The 19,376-nt window shown below is 40.8% G+C and overlaps 1 protein-coding gene across 2 annotated transcripts in view; it reads right to left on the minus strand.

Moving 5' to 3' along the window:
- The window catches only part of LOC110172473 (transcription factor 4), a 39,052-nt gene that overhangs the window by 17,556 nt on the left and 2,120 nt on the right, over positions 1–19,376 (minus strand). For both annotated transcript variants that reach the window (XM_020938350.2, XM_020938349.2), the window contains exons 2-3: positions 319–424; positions 89–243 (exon numbers count right to left, since the gene is read on the minus strand). In XM_020938350.2, coding sequence (XP_020794009.1) covers positions 89–243; positions 319–424 — 261 coding nt within the window. The remainder of the gene's footprint in view (positions 1–88; positions 244–318; positions 425–19,376) is intronic.

A 19,376-nucleotide genomic window follows, 5' to 3' on the forward strand; every position in this document is an offset into this window, starting at 1 on the left:
TTGATTCTAAAAACACTATTAACTGCTATAGTGGATTTGAAAAGTGCATATTTCAAATTACTGATCAAATAAAATAATCATTGCTCACCAATCTGTCATGGGGGTGGATCCCACAATAGGAGGAGCTTTGAGACGGAGTGTGGCCAGAGGTACCTCCCCCAATCATATTACCATGGTAACCACCATGCTGGGACATACTGCTACTGCTGCTGCTGCTCCAGGGGTCATTGCTGTGGTGGCCATCTGATAAGAATACAACAGTCAAATCATCTGCCAGCATTTCTCGCAACAGTGTTTACTAGAGAGTTGTGTCCATACCTGGCATAAAAAAGGAACCGGGGAAGCCAGAGCTGGGTGGCTTTGAGCTGGGATATCCCGGTGAGTCCCTGTTGTAGTCGGCTGAACCGGCAGAGGGGGCATACACCTGCACACATAATACACACCTTTAATCATCTGATAACAGAATGGTGGAAATGCAAAGAATGTTACGCAATGTGCTGACTGTCCTTGATCATCTGAACAGAAGAGAAAAAAGAGACACATACACATGGTGGAGGCACAGAGTTTTACATAAAGCACAAACCACTGGCTCACCACATCTGGACACTCCTCTGGACATCAGCCCTAGGACTTGGAAGTATACCTGTCTGTGTGTATGGGGGTGTATGGTTGTGTGAATCCGGCAGGTAGAGTGACTCGGCATGCGAGATCAGTTTTAATGGATTGTTAAGTGCTTTATAGTTTGCGTGATTGAATGACCCTCCAGGTGGGGTAGTGGGGGTCTGAGTGAGGTTCCATATTTGTAAGGGGCTTTATAGTCTCGCTGTATCCAGCTGCATAAAACACTCCGGTCAGAGCGAAGCATCCAGTGCCACAAGCAGACTCCCAGAGACATGGCTGCATTCCATTCCACTGCAGAGTGTAGCGTGTGAACACTGAACCATGAGAAGCTAACACATGCACAGCAGCTGTCACTCTCTCTCTATGTCACATGATCCTCAGCTGGCCTTTGACCCATGTCCTGTAAAATCACACAATGTACAATAGCAAAAGATAAACAACAAACAGAGCTTTGTGACAAACATACCTTAGCATCAGGCAAAACTGTGACAAGTGGTGACTACAGTTTTGTTTTGGATGAAAAGGATGGAGAGGTACAGATAGTCCTGACTGTTCTAAAGACAGACAGATGGTCACTGACTATTCCACAGACAGACGGGACTATTCCACAGACCTGCAAACAGATTTAAAATACTAATACTAACACTAACACTAATACTAATACTAATACTAATACTAATACTACTGTATTGTTCCACATACAGATAGATGGGGGCTGTTCAGAGACAAATTATGATTATATGTGTGTGTGTGTGTGTGTGTGTGTCTGTACATTGTCACGTATATGTATTGCCTTTAATGACTTTGTTGCATCACTCAAAGCTAGAACATACTTACAAACATACAAGTTTTAAATTTCAAATTAGTCTGGATCTGAATCATTGTGGGTTAAACTGTATGCATTTTCAATGTGCTGTTCCTCCCCCTCCCCTCCTGCTGTGTACACAGAGTGAACAGTCTTTATTCCAAACAGATGTGGGACTGAAGCGCTCTCACGACACTCGGCTGCACCTGTGCCGGCCGCTGCATTCCTCTCTTTCTCAATCACTTCTCACTCATGGCTTCCGCTTTCCACAGCCTCTCTAAACACCAGCACTTAGCTCCATGTGAAGCACTCCAGGACTGAGGCTGGCTCTTCAACACTGCACACACTTCAAAGGTATGTTTCCAATTATACTACCTGACACTGAAGTGAATTGTTACTGAACCATGTTGTTGATCTAATAATAAAAGATTTCTGTCATGGGGACTTGATTTGTGTCCCCATAAAAGGGGCAGGTCCCCATGATGTGAGTGTGTACAGATTTTTGTCCCCACAGTGTAATTAATACCCACCAACACACCCATTTCTGTGCATCTGTAAAATGTCTCTGCTGGAAAAGCCCACATTTCCTCACTGTGTGGAACTTTATCCTCTTGAATGTGAATGTAGAATCAAACATGTAACCCACTGCTTCCTTATAATATAAGTCTCCTATACATTTGCAAGAAAGATTTGTTTTATAGCCAATAAAAACATTTAAATAGTTTTGTCATTATAGTCAATATAAATTATACAAAATTCCATGCACCCATCACAAAAACGTAGATTTAGTAGGGCACTGGTGCTAACCCACAATCCCTCAGTGTGGGGGCTGACTGCTCTTCACTTGTGGCCCATTTGAAGTGTGAGCCAGTGCAGGGGCAGACGGGAACTCCTCCCAGCTGCGAGCCGCCTTTGAGTTGCACTTTTACACAAGCCTGAGCTCTCTGAAGGTTCATTACAGCTCCCATTGGAAACACATGCAGCGGGCTACAGCACAGCGGAAGAACCCCAAACCTATCCTAATGCAGACCAGATGGAGTCACAGCCACTAATGGAGAACACGTGAGCAAAGTAAAAATCAGACTGCAAATGAAAAGACACCCTTTCAATGCATGCAATGCCCTCTTTATTGAATATGTATTTGAACAAGTAAGAATAGATATAATACAGAACAGAACCACTGAACTACTCTCCAACTACTGAGGAAAGTAACAAATGCGACACTGTTATGAAAAGTCTTCTATTTTTGCTGCTTATGGTTTGCTGTTTATGGTTCCAAAAAAAGGAAAGTCAGCTGCATGTGTATGTATGTAAGGGCTGTCAAAAGTATCCATTCCAAAATATATTAATCAATACTATTAAAGTCGCATTACACAAATAATCCTCTCTTCAATAGTGTTTTGAGTTTTTTGATTTTGAGCTATATCAGAACAAGTAAGTTTGGATTTTACAGTGCATTATTCAGTTACTCCACACTCAGTGATGGTAAGCTACTATTGAAGACTGACAGAAGCAAGGCCACCAATCTGTGCCTCCTATCACCAACAGTCACTCACAGACCACATCCATACTAGCCAATGTGGGTGAAGTGTCCTGTTTAAGGACACAACAACAGTTATTGGACAAAGTAGAGCACATAAACTAAAATGGACCATGGACCATTATGGAAATTACCTTGACAACATAAGGCATTACAGAGACCTAAATAAAAACATATAAACTGACATGATAATATAAAATAAAAATAATAATTCTCAGATCCAAGAAAGAGTGGTTTTGGAAATGTTAAACGTTGTGATAACACAATGGGGAAGTGAGCCTGCCAATCTCCACCAGTGGCCCCTCTGACCAACAACATTCACTGACCACATTCACACACAGCGACAATGAAATGTCTTAGACACGGACACACTGACAATATGCACTGAACCTGGAGTTGGTGGGCTGAGCCTCTGCACCCCCATAGGCTTTGGGGTTTTGATATGTAGTTTGAAAACAAATACTGATTTATTTTGCAGATAACACAAGGGTATGGGAATTGGACAACAGTTACACCTTAAATGGTAAATTTTAATGGTAAATGGTTACATATTTATATAGCGCTTTTTCACCTTCAAGGCACTCAAAGCACTTGATGTGTATCCATTTGCATGCACATCATACACACCAACCACACACAACAGCAAGAACATTAGAATCACAGGTAGAACCACATTTCATGTCCTTCCTACCCCCACTTTTAAGCAACCTAAAAGTTTAGTATATACTTTAAGAACATAACGTAAGCCCTGACAACCACAGCACATCAAATTCATACAGACTCATGCATTCTGTTGATGAAATAGATCAAAGATCTGCAGCCATGTCCTTTCCCTCTCTGGAGTTCTTCTTATATTTTACATATTTTGAAATAGTTGCAGGGCTTTCATGTGTATGTGCGTATGAGAAGTGATTGAGATTCTCCATACTCTATGTATGTTCCCAATAAGTAGAGGAAAGAAGCAAATATTTGCTTTTAATGTTGAAGCAGAGTCTGGCAGCCATCAAGGAGCCTATCATCTGGCTGGGGCCTGGTTGTCGTGACAACGGCGGGGCCCCAAGCCAGAGCTGGGACAGGAGTGATAGAAGATGGCCGCCGCGGGATGCCTTGGCCGCGGGTTGCTCTGAGCCCCATTGCCGAAGCGATGTTGGCACACGGCCTGGTTCTGTCGCTAAGTGTCAAAGCCGTTGTTATGGCAACAACAGGATCCAAGCTAGGGTGCAAGGGTGGAACTGAAGACAGCAAACAGTCAACACTTTCATTACACTGAGGCATCAAAAGGGGATAAGGCGTAACATTCAGACAATTTCAGTACACTAGATTTCAAATCTAAGTGTTTTAATGTAAACAGTAAATTACTAACTTTTTTTAATTGCATCTCTCACAGTCTCATGTTATTTTAATGAAATATATTTATCAGAGACCTAAACCACAACATATGTCTCCTCACATGGGTTCACAACATTTTAGCCAAGAGAAAACATTTTTTAAAACACCATTCAAAAAAGGCAAGCACAATAACCAACATTCACGAAAGCAAATTATTCTTATGCAGACTGTAGTGTACTACAGACTAGGGCCCGACCGATATGGATTTTGTTGTGGCCGATATGAAACCGATAAAATGGGAGTTGGCGCTGCCGATAGCCGATATATTTAGTGATGTAAAAATTCACTGTAAATCTTGAATTATAAAAAAAACACTTAGGTTTGGCTCTGGTGGATTTTAAATTGGGTTTATTTAAGCAAAATGTATTGTTGTTCTGCCTTTTTATGTCATATTTACAAACAGTAGATCGGACTAATGGTATTTTTGCATAACATTCTAGCTACTAGTGATGGGTATTCCAGTTCTTTTTAGAGAACCGGCTCTTTTGACTTGGCTCACTAAAAGCAGCTGGCTCTTTCGACTCCCGAGTGACTCTTCAGATTGTTTTGTTGCAAGCAGGACTAAACCAGGTCTAAACCAAGACTGAAAAAGGACTAAACTAGGACTAAAACAAATCTAAACCATGTGTAAAACAGGACTAATCCAAAACTGAACCAGGACTGAGTGTCAGGACTCTGTATCTGTCTCCTTCTCTCAAGCCCAAGATTTGTCCTGGTTTATTTATTTTATGCTGAACTACAGTCAAATATGCACATTTTTCTATCCTATGCACATGTATATTTCTGAAAGTTTCGTTTTCAGCCACTGCTGCTGTCAAACTACCACGAGTCTGCACGCGATGTGTGAGAAAAGAAGTGAGAGAAAGAGAAAACAAGGCTCCCAATAAGGAGCAGGCTCCCGTTGTTTGCTTCAGAGAGTCGGCTCTAAGAGCCGCTTCGATCGCGACCGACAAATCACTACTAGCTAGTAAAGAAACTACCGCTATTAGCCTTTGGCCGTAAATGCTGCGCGCCGCAGTAATTAATTATATGCATAATTGTTGATCATTCACACGTCTATTCACAGCTCATTTACATATCAATGCAGCTCCAGTAACAAATATACGGCCAATACAGTCACTTTAGAACAGACCAATAGAAAACAGTCTGTTTATGTGCGGGAGCTACAGCAGCTAATCGCTAACAATGAGAATGAACCAAAACTAGCTTCAAAGTTGACGTATTTCCAACACTCAGCCTCACACAGGCTCCTCCTCACATCACAAGTCTGCACTAATAAATGTCCTTTTAATCCAGACTCAAACCGATGTCTCTAGATCCCAATATTGGCCGATACTATCGGCCAACCGATATATCGGTCGGTCTCTAATACAGACTGTAGTCAACCAATCAGAAGCAGCAGTAGGCAGCCATAAACAGGAAATATGCAGCATACAAGAGGATTTTATGGATGTACATTGTTATTTGGCGATTCTTTAGTGATGGGAGCACAAACATAGGTTGATTCATCAGCCGGTTTCACTTCATAGAAGGCAAGGCAAGTTTATTTGTATAGCACAATTTGTACACAAAGTAATTCAAAGTGCTTTACAGAATAAGAAATACATTAAAATCTCAATAAAACAAATCAAAACATAAATAATCATTAGAAAATTAAATATTAAAATTTAAAAAGAGAGAGACATTAATTACATAAATTAGAAAGAAGAGTGCGGAATGAAAACCTTTCAGTTTTATGCACAGTTAAACAGAAATGTTTTGAGCCTGGATTTAAACAGCGTCACAGAAGAGTCTGTCTCACATGTTCAGACTGTTCCAGGTTTTAGCTGCATGAACCTGAAACGCTGACTCCCCTTGTTTAGTCGTGACTCTGGGCACCAGCAGGAGGCCGGTCCCTGAGCTCCTCAGAGTGCGAGATGGTTCATATGACACTAACATGTCACAGATGGACTTTGGTGCTCGGCCATGGAGAGACTTGTACACAAGCAGAGCTGCTTTAAAGTCTATTCTCTGAGGCACAGGAGCCAGTGCAGAGACCTGAGCACAGGACTTATGTGCTCGTACTTCCTAGTTCGAGTCAGGACCCGAGCTGCAGTGTTCTGGATGTTCTGCAGCGTCTCACAGCTCGTTTGGAGAGACCAGTGAGCAGACCATTACAGTATCTAACCTACTGGAGACAAATGCATGGATAAGTTTCTCCAAGTCTGCTTTAGACAGTAAACCTTTGATTTTTGCTATGTTTTTTAGATGGTAAAAGGCTGCAGATGTTATTGATTTGATGTGGCTGTTAAAGTTCAAGTCTGAGTCCATTATTACCCTGAGATTTCTTGCCTGATTTGAAGGTTTTAGAGCGAGAGACTGGAGGTGACTGCTGACACTGTCCCTTTGTTTCTGTGGACCAAACACTATGACTTCAGTCTTGTCAGAGTTTAGCTGGAGAAAGTTGTTTTGCATCCACACACTGATCTGTTGGATGCAGTGACCAAGTGAGTCCACTGGTCCATAGTCTCCTGCTGCCAGAGAGACGTAGATCTGAGTGTCATCTGCATAATTGTGGTAGGACACGTTATTGCTGCTTATTAACTGGCCTAATGGCAGCATGTAGAGAACAGGGGGCCCAGGATTGACCCCTGAGGCACCCCATAGGTCAGGGCCATGTGATCTGAGAGACAGTTTCCAATTTCAACAAAATACTTCCTGTCTTCTAGATAGGACTTGAACCAGTTTAGTACAGTACCAGAAATGCCCACCCAGTCCTCTAGTCTCTGTAAGAGGATCCCATGATGGACAGTGTCAAAAGCAGCACTCAGATCTAACAGGATCAAGACTGAGACTTTGCCTGCATCAGCGTTCAGGCAGATGTCATTTGTCACCTTGATAAGAGCAGTCTCAGTGCTGTGGTGGGCTCTAAAACCTGACTGGAAAACATCATAGGAGTTGTTCATTTGGAGAAAGTTTGGAAGCTGTTGGTAAACAGCTTTTTCAAGGACTTTGCCAAAAAACGGCAGATCTGAAACTGTCTGACCTCGCAGCATTAGAATTCTTTCGCTTGACGGTAGTGGGTATTTTTTTTCATTAAACCAATCACTGCTATTTGGTCGTGACGTATGTAATGCGCTGCTAACGGGGCTAACTGGTATATTAAGCTTTTCCCAAATCCCGTAGGAAGAAGGACAATAATGTCTTTCCCCTTGATAAAATTCACCAAACATTCTCTTTATTCCAGCTTAAAATCCTCGATCTCTGGCTAGCACAAACAGGCCACTAAAACAGGAATGTTTCCTGCATTTATTTAAGTGAAGCTACTTTATTATCTGTTTGGCTCACCTCTGATTTGACACATGTATAAGTGCTGTCATGTAGTGTGCACGTGTTTGTAATGTTCTGATATCATCGTTTGAACACAGTCTGCTGTGTAAAGAGGACAGCTGTTTATAGTGCACTCTTGTGACAGTAGACTTGTGAGTCTGTTGTTTTTTTTTTTTATTGAATTGATGTTAATGTTATAATCTTCTGTGTATTGTGCTGCCTAAAGGGAATTCCCTTCTGATAATAGAGTATTTGTAATCGAATCAAATCTAAATTATGTTTTTTTTTAGCTTTGTGACTCTGGATGCATTTGCTGATTTGTAAACCAAATAAGACTGAATGTAGTTTGTTTTTACTCTCTGGTGCACTCTGTGGTGACATCAGCCATGCTGTACGATGTGGTCTGCTGGAGCAGCAGCATCACAGAGAGGGAGAGGAAAAAGCTGGACAAGGTCATCAAGAAGTCCAGCTCTGTCCTGGGCTGTCGTCTGGACTCAGTGCAGGAGGTGGGGGACAGGAGGGTCCTGGCTATGGTCACTATGCTGGGTCATGAGTCTGACCCCCTGCAGGACGCTCTGTCTGCTCTGGAGAGCAGCTTCAGTCACAAACTGATTCACCCTCGCTGTGTGAAGGAGGTTTCGCAGGTCTTTCCTTCCTGCTGCTGTCAAACTGTACAACAAACACTGCTAACATTGAACATGTGCCATTCAATTATATCCATGTGCAATTATTTTTAAGTCTATTTTTATATTATTTTTAAGCTATTATTTATTATCTGTTTTATTGTATGTTACCTTTTCCTGCTGTTCTGAAATTGCATATTGCAACACTGAAATTTCCCCACTGTGGGACTAATAAAGACATATCTTATCTTATCTTATCTTTACATTTTGGTAATTTAATAGTTACTTTATCTGATAATTACTTACTTTAATCACACAGTAAAGCAGTTCATAACACAATTACATGGAAGGAGAAGTATCAGGTAACTATAAGTAAGAGTTTTTTTGAAGGATCTTGCCCAACACTGTTAACATAGGGTGTAGTCAAATTTAAGATTTAGTAAAATACACATATTTGATGCCTAGTTACACATAATTAATTTGACAAAATAATGCATAAAACATTTAAGATATTTAATGTCAAATAAACCAAATGTTTAATAGTCCCCCTGGGTCAGACAATTGTATAGTTGTACTAGAGCCCGACCAATATATCGTTTGGCCGATATACTCGGCCGATATGGGCACTTGGAGACATATCGGCTATCGGCTGATATGTGTGCTGATATGGGCCGATATTTCATGTGGGCATGTTATACCTCATTATAAAGCTTAAACTCTCTACATTCTGTTCATTTAATCCAATTTACAGACAGATAAATGTCCAAATATGTGGCTCCACATCAATATTTATCTGCGGAGTCATTTGTCTGTGTGTGTGTCGTACTGTCCGTGAACACACATCACTGACGTCAGGTCACTCACGTGTGTTTGTTTACACTCGCACACACACATACAAACACTGAGATTATATTCTTTTTATGGACAATCGACTTGAGTCTGGATTAAAAGGACATTTATTAGTGCAGACTTGTGATGTGAGGAGGAGCCTGTGTGAGGCTGAGTGTTGGAAATATGTCAATTTTGAAGCTAGTTTTGGTTAGCGATTAGCTGCTGTAGCTCCCACACATAAACAGACTGTTTTCTATTGGTCTATTGTAAAGTGACTGTATTGTCCGTATATTTGTTACTGGAGCTGCATTGATATGTAAATGAGCTGTGAATAGATGTGTGAATGATCAACATTTATGCATATAATTAATTACTGCGGCGCGCAGCATTTATGGCAAAAGGCTAATAGCGGTAGTTTCTTTACTAGCTAGTAGTGATGGGTCGGTCGCGTTTGAAGCAAACAACAGGAGCCTGTTCCTTATTGGGAGCCATGTTTTCTCTTTCTCTCACTTTTTTTCTCTTCACGTCGCGTGCAGACTCATGGTAGTTTGACAGCAGCAGCGGCTGAAAACGAAACTTTCAGAAATATGCATGTGCAATGGATAGAAAAATGTGCATGTTTGGCTGTAGTTCAGCATAAAATAAATAAACCAGGACTAATCTTGGGCTCGAGAGAAGGAGAGAGATACAGAGTCCTGACACTCAGTCCTGGTTCAGTTCTGGTTTAGTCCTGTTGTAGATCTGCTTTAGTCATGGTTTAGTCCTGTTTGCAACAAAACAATCTGAAGAGCCGCTTGGGAGTCGAAAGAGCCAGCTGCTTTTATTGAGCCAAGTCAAAAGAGCTGGTTCTCTAGAAAGAACTGGATTACCCATCACTAGCTGCTAGAATGTGATGCAAAAATGCCATTAGGCTGACCTACTGTCTGTAAATATGACGTAAAGAGGCAGAATAACAATAAATGTTGCCTAAATAAACCAAATTTAAATCTACTACAGCCAAACCCAATTTTTTTTAAACAATTCAAGATTTACAGTGAATTTTTACATCACTAAATATATTGGTGATTATATCGGCAGCTCCATTTTATCGGTTTCATATCGGCCACAACAAAACCCATATCGGTCGGGCCCTAATTTGTACATCTTAGGCCCATCCTTCCTCTTATTGAAGCATGCATTTTATAGTATTTCCAACACAGTATTTATTTTTAAATGATTTTCAATCTTTCAAACAAAGAAAAAAACTGGGAAAAATATATATAACTTTGATTTTTGATTAAGAGAGGCTCACATTCATGAAGTGCACCTAAGCACCAGATCCAGTTGTTGTTGGCATCTGATTACTCCCACATTTTTCTGACAGTGTAAACACAGCCAGTGTCAGACTATCTAGAGTACTACTTTATAGATTACAGGATTAGACAAACATACGCCATGCTTCTTGGAGACAATACATTGACACATTTAAATTAATTTACCAGAGACGGATCCAAACCTTGACCATAGTTACTACTTTTGCCATAACCTAGACCATAACCTATTCTAACATAATATCTGAACTTTAAACCAGGCTTTTGATCTAATAACTAAGGATGAATAAATTTGTATTTAAGGCCTTCTTATGAAAATTATTCGTACCACTGGTAAGATGTTCTTTAAAAGAATAGCAGACAAATTACAGCATCAAGCAGTACCCAGACTGATTTAATATTTACAACCTGACCTGAGAGAGATGAGCAGGATCTCATTTCTGCTGTACGCAGATGATGTTGTCCTGTTGGCTTCATCGAACCAGGACCTGCAGTGTGCACTGCGGAGGTTTGCAGCCGAGTGTGAAGTGGCTGGTATGAGGAACCCAGCTCTTCTAAGTCTGAGGCCATGTTCTCGACCGGAAAAAGGTGTCTTGCCCTCTCCGGGTGGGTGGAGAGTCCTTGCCTCAAGTGGAGGAGTTCAAGTATCTCGGGGTCTTGTTCAAGAGTGAGGTTAGGATGGAGCGTGAGATTGACAGGCGGATCGGTGCAGCGTCTGCAGGGATGCAGTCGCTGTATCGGACCGTTGTGGTGAAGAGGGAGCTGAGCCGAAAAGCGAAGCTCTCGATTTACCTGTCAGACTTCGTTCCTACTCTCACCTATGGTCATGAGCTCTGGGTAATGACCGAAAGGACAAGACCGCGGATACAAGTGCTCGAAATGAGTTTCCTCCGCAGGGTGGCTGGGTGCTCCCTTAGAGATAGGGTGAGGAGCTCAGTCACACTGTAGGAGCTCGGAGTAGAGCCGCTGCTCCTCCACGTCAAGAGGAGCCAGTTGAGGTGGCTTGGGCATCTGTTCCAGATGCCTTCTGGGCGCCTCCCTCAGAAGGTGTTCCGGGCATGTCCCAGTGGGAGGAGGCCCCGGGGAAGACCCAGGACACACTGGAGAGACTATGTCTCTGGGCTGGCCTGGGAACGCCTCAGGGTTCCCCCGGAGGAGCTGGAGGATGTGTCTGGGGTGTAGGAAGTCTGGACGTCCCTGCTTAGACTGCTGCCCCCGCGACCCGGCCCCGGATAAGCGGAAGAAAATAGATGGATGGATGGAACCTATAATAAGCTAGCTGGTCTCCCTGAGCACAATTTGTCAGAAAGCCTATAAAAAATCCTCTCTTCGTTCAAAGAAAATGAATGCCTCTGAATACCTAAAAACAAACAGGAAGCATTTAAAAATGCTAAATATAAACAGACTTGGAACAGTTACTGTTCTTGAGTTGTGAATGGGATAGTGAGACTTTCTCAACAGCAATTGAGAACTTAATAAAAAACTTCAGCTGCGAAATCAACAACAAACACAATAAAAATGTCTTACCATGGATGAACTCAAACATATAATGAAGGAGAGGGATCCTGCATTAAAGAATGCAAATAAAAGTAACTCAACAAGTGCTCAAAATCTATTTACAACACAACAACACTCCTGGATTTAAACTTTTTTTTTTAAGGGCTGAAAAACACACATGTCGGATCAATAAATATTCACATCCAGACGACAACGGAGCACTGAATGAAAACAATGTAATACATATGCCACACTTGTAAGTGGCGCTGTTAACAATGATAATAATATTTAATAATGCAAATCTCATCACCATGTTTTTAAACTTTAAGGTCATTCAGCCTAGTTTAGATGTATCCCAGAAATATAGCCGTTTTGTTTTGCAAAAGTTAAACATAAGTTTTAGTTTTTAGCCATAAGATTTGGATGAGACTTATTAGAATAACTTGGTCTCAAAATCTAACAGTTTAATCACTTGTGCGTAATCTTTGTTATTGATCCATGTACATAATCTACGTGGTGCATATTGTTATCATTGGTGCTAGCAGCATGTCTCAGTTGCTGGGTGACAGGAGCAGCTCTGTAGGCTACACTTGTCCAATTTCAGCAACGGTCTTGTGGCCCACAGAGGCTAGTTCGAGGGCTACAGGCTTCACTGCATCAGAGGACCCTGACGATGACAGGGTCGCGATGTGATCGTTTTCCAAAAGGTGCGGTTTGCTTGTCCACCACATGACAATGCAACGCCTGCGTTCTCAGATTTCTCCACTCTGGAACTCATTCTCAAAAACTACTGTTTTTGCCCACCTGAAATGCTAGCTCCGTGTGGACGAAAGGCCAAATACAAAATATGAATACAAACTTCACTTCACTTACAAAAAAACGTTGTCAAGTGGACAGGCCCTAACAAATCAAGAAGTGAGAACCATAAGGAAAGCAAAAGCAGTCTTTTTCTTGGCTATAATTGAGAATGCCAAAGGAAAATCTAAACCAACCTGACAACTTCTGGAAAAAAAAACAAAAAACAAAACTTGTAGGACATGACTCAAAAACTAAAAAGCTTTTAGAAATTAAAGTCAATAGTGAACTTACAACTGAACCGCTAAAACTGACAAGATGCCTTTTTTTTTTCTTCTTCCTTTTCTATGAATCCGTGTGCTCTACTGCCCAGTCTTTCCCACCAAACAATATAGAGACCTTCCCCATATTGATTCCAGAGCCAGCCTTCAAGATAGATACTGTTAGTGAAACCCAGGTTGCACAGACAATTAAATCACCAGAACTAAGGATATATATATTTGGCATGGATATATATACACTGAAAGACCTCAGCCAAACTCTCACCGGTCCAGTAACAAAAATTCTCAATCATGCCATCACTGAGTCCGTATATTCAAATGTATGGAAAGTGACAGCTGTAACTCCTGTCTACAGAAGTGGAGATCATTTATTGGTGTCTAACTATAGACCAATCAGTATTCTGCCTATAGTGTCCAAAATTGCAGAGAAAATGTTGCTCAGCAAAATACTCAACAAATGTTGTCACGTATCTTAACACTAGTTCACTAACACTACACCTTATGCAATTTGGTTTCTGAGCAAAACATTCCACAGAAACTGCCAGCTGCTATCTACCTGAAAACATCAAACATATACTGGACAAAGGGTTTGTTGTTGGAACTGTGTTCTTGGACTTGAAGAAAGCACTGATACTGTCAATCGCAAAACATTATTATTTTATTTATTTTTTGTATTTATTTATTTAATAGGGACAGTGTATATTAATGAACATCTACAACACTGCAGTGCAAATATGAAAGATTATAGCAAGAATGCTAATTTCCATCTGTAGTCCCTAGGCAGGTAACACCACAAACTTAACAGAAAAAACAAAAACAAGTGAGAGATATACACTAAAAGAGTCCACAAGTTTGGTTTTCCTTTAGCCACTGTTTCAAGTAGGACTTGAAAGTGTCAAGTGTTGGAGTTTCTCTTATTGATAGTGGCAGACTGTTCCAAAATGTTGTGCCTCTGACTGAGACACACATTGTCCGAATGTGGTGCGTCTGTGTGGGACTGCACAGTTCCCCCGGGCTGTGGCCCTAGTTCCCATCCCATTGATGGTCTTTACTTTTATTAAGAAAGCACCTTTACCACCTTTAACTTTTCACCTGAAGCAATAAAATGGCTAGAATCATATCTAACGAACCGATAGGTTCGTCACTACTTAACTACTGGTCACTACTTAACTCCCCTCCCTCTAGCAATAGGTGTTCCACAGGGTTCCATTCTAGGTCCATTGCTCTTTTCCCTCTAGATAAATGACCTTCCTTCAGTTTGTCTTAAACAACATCAGCAAAACTCAGTGTCCTTCTCCAAATCCACCATTACAAAGATACCAGATATTCTTGTGGCTAGTGAAAAACCTGTGTCAGAAATCAAATACTTGGTATAACAATAGATTCAAAACTCACAGTCATGTCTGTAAGATTTAATATGTCAAACTTCTGGTACTTCAGGTCCCACCTTTCTCTGCAGGTTGCAAACCTCATTAAGTATTCAAATCTCTGTCTCATTTACAAAATCATCCAAGGCCTGTCATCTCCTCCACTGTCTCAGTTTATCAGGATCAGAACCACCACACAGCGACTCACTCGAGGGGAAGCCCTTGGAGACTGCATCGTTCCCCTGAGGAAAAGTGCATTCAGCCAGAGTGCCTTTTCCATTGCAGCCTCTCAGGAGTGGAACTCAGTCCCTGGCAGTATTAGAGACCTAACATCATACAGTCTATTAAAAAACATGTTAAAAGCTGGCTAATAACTCATCAAACCTGATTAGCACGCTGCCCTCCCTACCCGGCCGTGTGTCTTCTATCTGTGTGCTCTAGTGTGTGTTTTATTTCTCACTCTGTACATTGTTTTTATGATCGTTAGTGTCTGATTGTATTCTCACTGCCTTTTAACTAAATTGTTTTGTACAATTGCACTTTTGTTATAAATCTTATTGTTGTGTTTTTAGGGTGACCATGTTTACCATCTGTCCAGGGACAACAGATGAAAAATAGCCTCACTGGCTAATTCTGTTACATTTACAGAAATGCTGATTAATGTTTCTGCCCCTGCTAAATAAACCAAATAAATAAAGAACAAAAAATCTACTGTTTAATAATATTATTATTCTGATATTGCATCAAAAAATTCTAATTCTTCCATGATTGTAAAATTATTTCCTAAAAACATATTACTATGTGATCAAATTACATATAATTCAAATTCAAAAAAGTTTATTGTCGATTCTTCATACGAAACATATGAAGAAACGAAATTGTGTGTGTGTCACTCCCAAGCATATATATAAATAATAATAAATCGAAAAGTCTAGCCTCCTGGCCGCTTGGTGGTTAGAGAAAGCAGACTTCAGCTGTTAGGATGCTGAACTTTCTTTATTCTTTATTCTTTAGGATTTATGAGGTGTTTTATAGACCATGTAGTCTATTGGGTCTAACAGACTTTATACAGGCTGCAGTGAGCCTCAGTCTGTCCCAGCCCCAGTGCTCTCCATATGGGCCTCTGTCACAGCCCTGCCAGTGGTCACCGCGCTGGACTCAACCCCCCCATCACCCCCCTTACCCCGCATGCGCACCCACCGCGGCAATCGCGGAAAGCACGATAAATATGATAAAAGTTTTTTGAAATATATATTTGCTTACTGTGTGTCTTCATGTGAGTTGGGACTTTTAAAATCGCCACTGATGCTGTAGACACCCTCCACCTGACCTCCTCGCCCTCTCTCTCCCTTGCGCTTTCATATGTCATAATGCCAAACCCATATTGGCCATAAATGGAAGTTGAGAGGGTGTTTCTAAACAAATACATATTAATTTCCTATGTAAATGAAATGTAAATGAACATGGAGGTGTTTGTAGGATGCATGTTGGTGAAGTAGGCGCAACTGTCACTTACGAAGGAATTCAAATGCTTATGAATGCTTTGTGAATCTGGCGCAGAGTTTTCTCAGCATCTTCTTAAATTGGAAGTTGGGGACATTTTTAAAGAAAAGATTCATGAATGAGGCTCATTGTCTTGCCCCGGTCTTTGTGCTGGCAAGTGTTAATGAGGGGGCCTGTCCAGGTTGGGCTGTACTTGGCCAGTGGAGGCTGAAGTGTGACGGTACCAGTACATACAGTATATGGTGATGTTATCTGAACCAATCTGTGACCAGTGTGGCACGGTGGCATTTAAACTCACTAATGCCCTGTTACCAGACAGGATATATATATATATATATATATATATATATATATATATGTATATACACTTGAGGTACAAGTTCCCACTGCTGCTACTGCTGACCAGTCGCATTCGTTTCACAGGTGTCCTCTGCTTTTGATCCCAAACAGATGGATGTCTTGCTTTCTGCGAATTATGGAATAGGCCTCCATTTATTATCATATAAATGTTTTTAATTTTACAACTTTGTGGACAGACATGTCTTAACCCATGAACATACAGGGAGGGTGAATGCACGGCCTGCACTTGTAGAAAGATTTGCCACATGATGAGCAGTACCATGCTGACAGGGTAAGAAAAGACACTTTAGGATAGTGCAGTAAACGACCTCATGTGAATGAGCAGCTTTTGTACAGATTGTGATCAAACCAAACTGTAGAGCAGCGCTGAGCCGACAGAGGGAGTGGGCACGAGTCTGAGTTCTGCTGCAGGAGGACATCCGAACGGCACGTGGACATCCGGGTCAGCACATAAACATCCATCCATCTATTTTCTTCCACTTACCCGGGCCGGGTCACGGGGCACATGAACATGTGAAAGTTATTCATTTTGTTATATACAGTACTTAAAAAAATAAAAGAAGGTGTTATATATCTTAGATATGATACACATAATGTTTTTCAGCTAGTTTGATATTTATTTTTATGATTCTGGTAATTCACTGAACGCTCCACACTATGCTCTCAGTCTACTCCACTCCACCTGATATTCAGGCACAGGACACCGACTGTTTAGAGCTCCATGCCCCACACCTGAGCTCGAGCTAAAACCAGAGGCAAGATATGGCCCTTAGACTTAGATAAACTTTATTGATCCAGATGGGAAATTATTTCAACACAGTAGCTCACAGAAAAATATGAATGGTAATGATAAATTCAAAATAAGTAGCAAAAATAGCAAGACTTAGAATAGCGAGACTTGTGTCAAATAGGGCATCAAGTATTGTTTATATACAAGAAAAAGAAAGATATAGAAATATAGTAAATATATCTCTGCACTGGTTCCTCCATACGACCTCATTTACATAGCAAAGATTAAATAATTAGTAATTGTACAAAGTAATTGACATAGTAATTGGCATATCAATTACATAAGGGTGAGTTGTTCTTCAGTTACATGGAGTAATGTAGTCCTGTATCTCTCACTGTTTGAGCAGAGCTGTAGAAGCATCTGAGAATGAGCTCCTCTGTCTCTCTATAGTAGGGTTGTCCAAACTACGGCCCAGGGGCCAAATATGGCCCTCAAACTAATTTATGTTGACCCACAAGACCCACAACACTGCATTTTTATTGCATTGTAACTTAAATTAGGCCTGGAATTACTATTCCAAGATGTTTTAAAGGTGTTGTGGCTCTGTAAAATCCATCTATCTATCTCCTCTGTGAAAAAAGTTACCCCTGCTCTATAGTACATGGCCATCTTGTCAGACCTCAGAAACTATGCAAGGGTGGCCATAGGTGCCACAGTGGGGCGCCAGTGGCAAAAATGGTCATTGTGTCTTTGGGCAAGGCACTTTATATAAATTGCCTGCTTAGTATGAAAGTGATGTGTGCTTGAGTGATGGTGGTAACTTACTGCATACTTGACCTGAGCAGACCTGAGCTTTCTCAGGAAGTACAGTCTACTCATGCTCTTCTTGTACACAGCATCACTGTTGTCCCACCAGTGTAGACTGTTGTTCATGTGGACACCAAGGTGTGTCACAGGGACCTGCTTTTCATTCCCACATTGCAGGTCCCCATTAATTAGTGCATACAAAAATGAGTCCCTACACTTGCAAGTGCAATAGGGGTGCACTACACATGAACCTGAAGTGTACAGTATGCAATGTACAACAGGGCCCTCCAGTGCAGTTTATGGAAAACACCAAGCCTTTAAGCCTTAAATATATTGGGGTTTACCATCACAAAACCATTAGTCATACAGCTCAGAGCTCCAGAACACCGACACCGACACAATCACAGACACCGGGTCTCAGCTCCATTACAAACACAACAGTAGTGCTAGTTAAGTACTGTTAAAAAATAAATAAAATAAAATCAGGAAAGTTGTCCTGTCTATGCTATTTTTTCAGTATCTGTATCTGTTCAAATTAGTATCTAGTAGTTTTGACACTACTACCAATACTGTACTGTATCAATACGTTTGATGATAAAACCATGTATATTTGTATATACTGGTGTGTATGTTTACTATGTATGCAAATTGACTTTATTAAGAAAGCTATAAAATGTAGTTAAAAAAAACATGTATAAGTAAAAGCATAATATCAAGAAAAACTGAATTTATACATTTAAGGCAGAATTAAGTTCCACTTGGATACATGATTATTTTCACTTGAATAAGAAGAAATACTACATATACAGCCCAGTGGTTGTGCCACAGCATGTCGCGTGTTCTTGGTTTGGGTGGGTCTGTGTGTTATGGTGGCGAGTGTGTTATGTTGGCAACGCTTGGTGGGTGGGGGGAATGGGGTTTTATTGGCACCGCATCAAGACTCATGAGAATCCTGTGCCAGAACCAGAACAAAGCCACGCAGAGACAGGCCCCACGGCAACCAGGACTAACAGCCAATCACAGCCAGTGCACAAGATCACCTGACCTCCACACTGACAGCTACTAGTAATGGCAGGCTGGACCAGTGGTCAGTGCTTAACAATTAGACAAAGTCAATTGTTTTGAATTAGATAATTAATAATCAATATTTTACCTTGGTAAGAATGGGCATAAAAGTGTAACTGAATACACAATTCTGCCCTTGAGCTTTGGCGTTATTCTGACAGAGCTCAAGAAATAAAATGTATGTAAATAGGCCAAAAGAAAAAAACTAAATAATAAAAATGTTTAAATTATGTTTTTGAAATTGGTCAAATTTGCGTGTATAGATTTCAGTATAAACTAAAAGTAAATTATTAAGCGTTAGATCAATTGTTCTCTTTTTTCAGTATGTTTTTCTCATAGTGTTCAATCTCATATGTTCAGTTTTCTAATTTTGCATCTCTTCAGAGCAACAACATCCACAACCTTTCTCCATTTGGGAGCTACAGAAAAATCACTCATTATGTCTCATTATAATTGAACACCACAGAGCAGAGAAGGCAGCGAGCAGGAGCAGAGGTGAACATAAGAGGAGTAGAGAAGGACCGAAGCAGGAGCAGAGGAGAA

This window comes from Boleophthalmus pectinirostris, unplaced genomic scaffold, assembly GCF_026225935.1.
Source record: "Boleophthalmus pectinirostris isolate CB_2022bp ecotype Guang Dong unplaced genomic scaffold, ASM2622593v1 HiC_scaffold_18, whole genome shotgun sequence".
Taxonomy (NCBI): domain Eukaryota; kingdom Metazoa; phylum Chordata; class Actinopteri; order Gobiiformes; family Gobiidae; genus Boleophthalmus; species Boleophthalmus pectinirostris.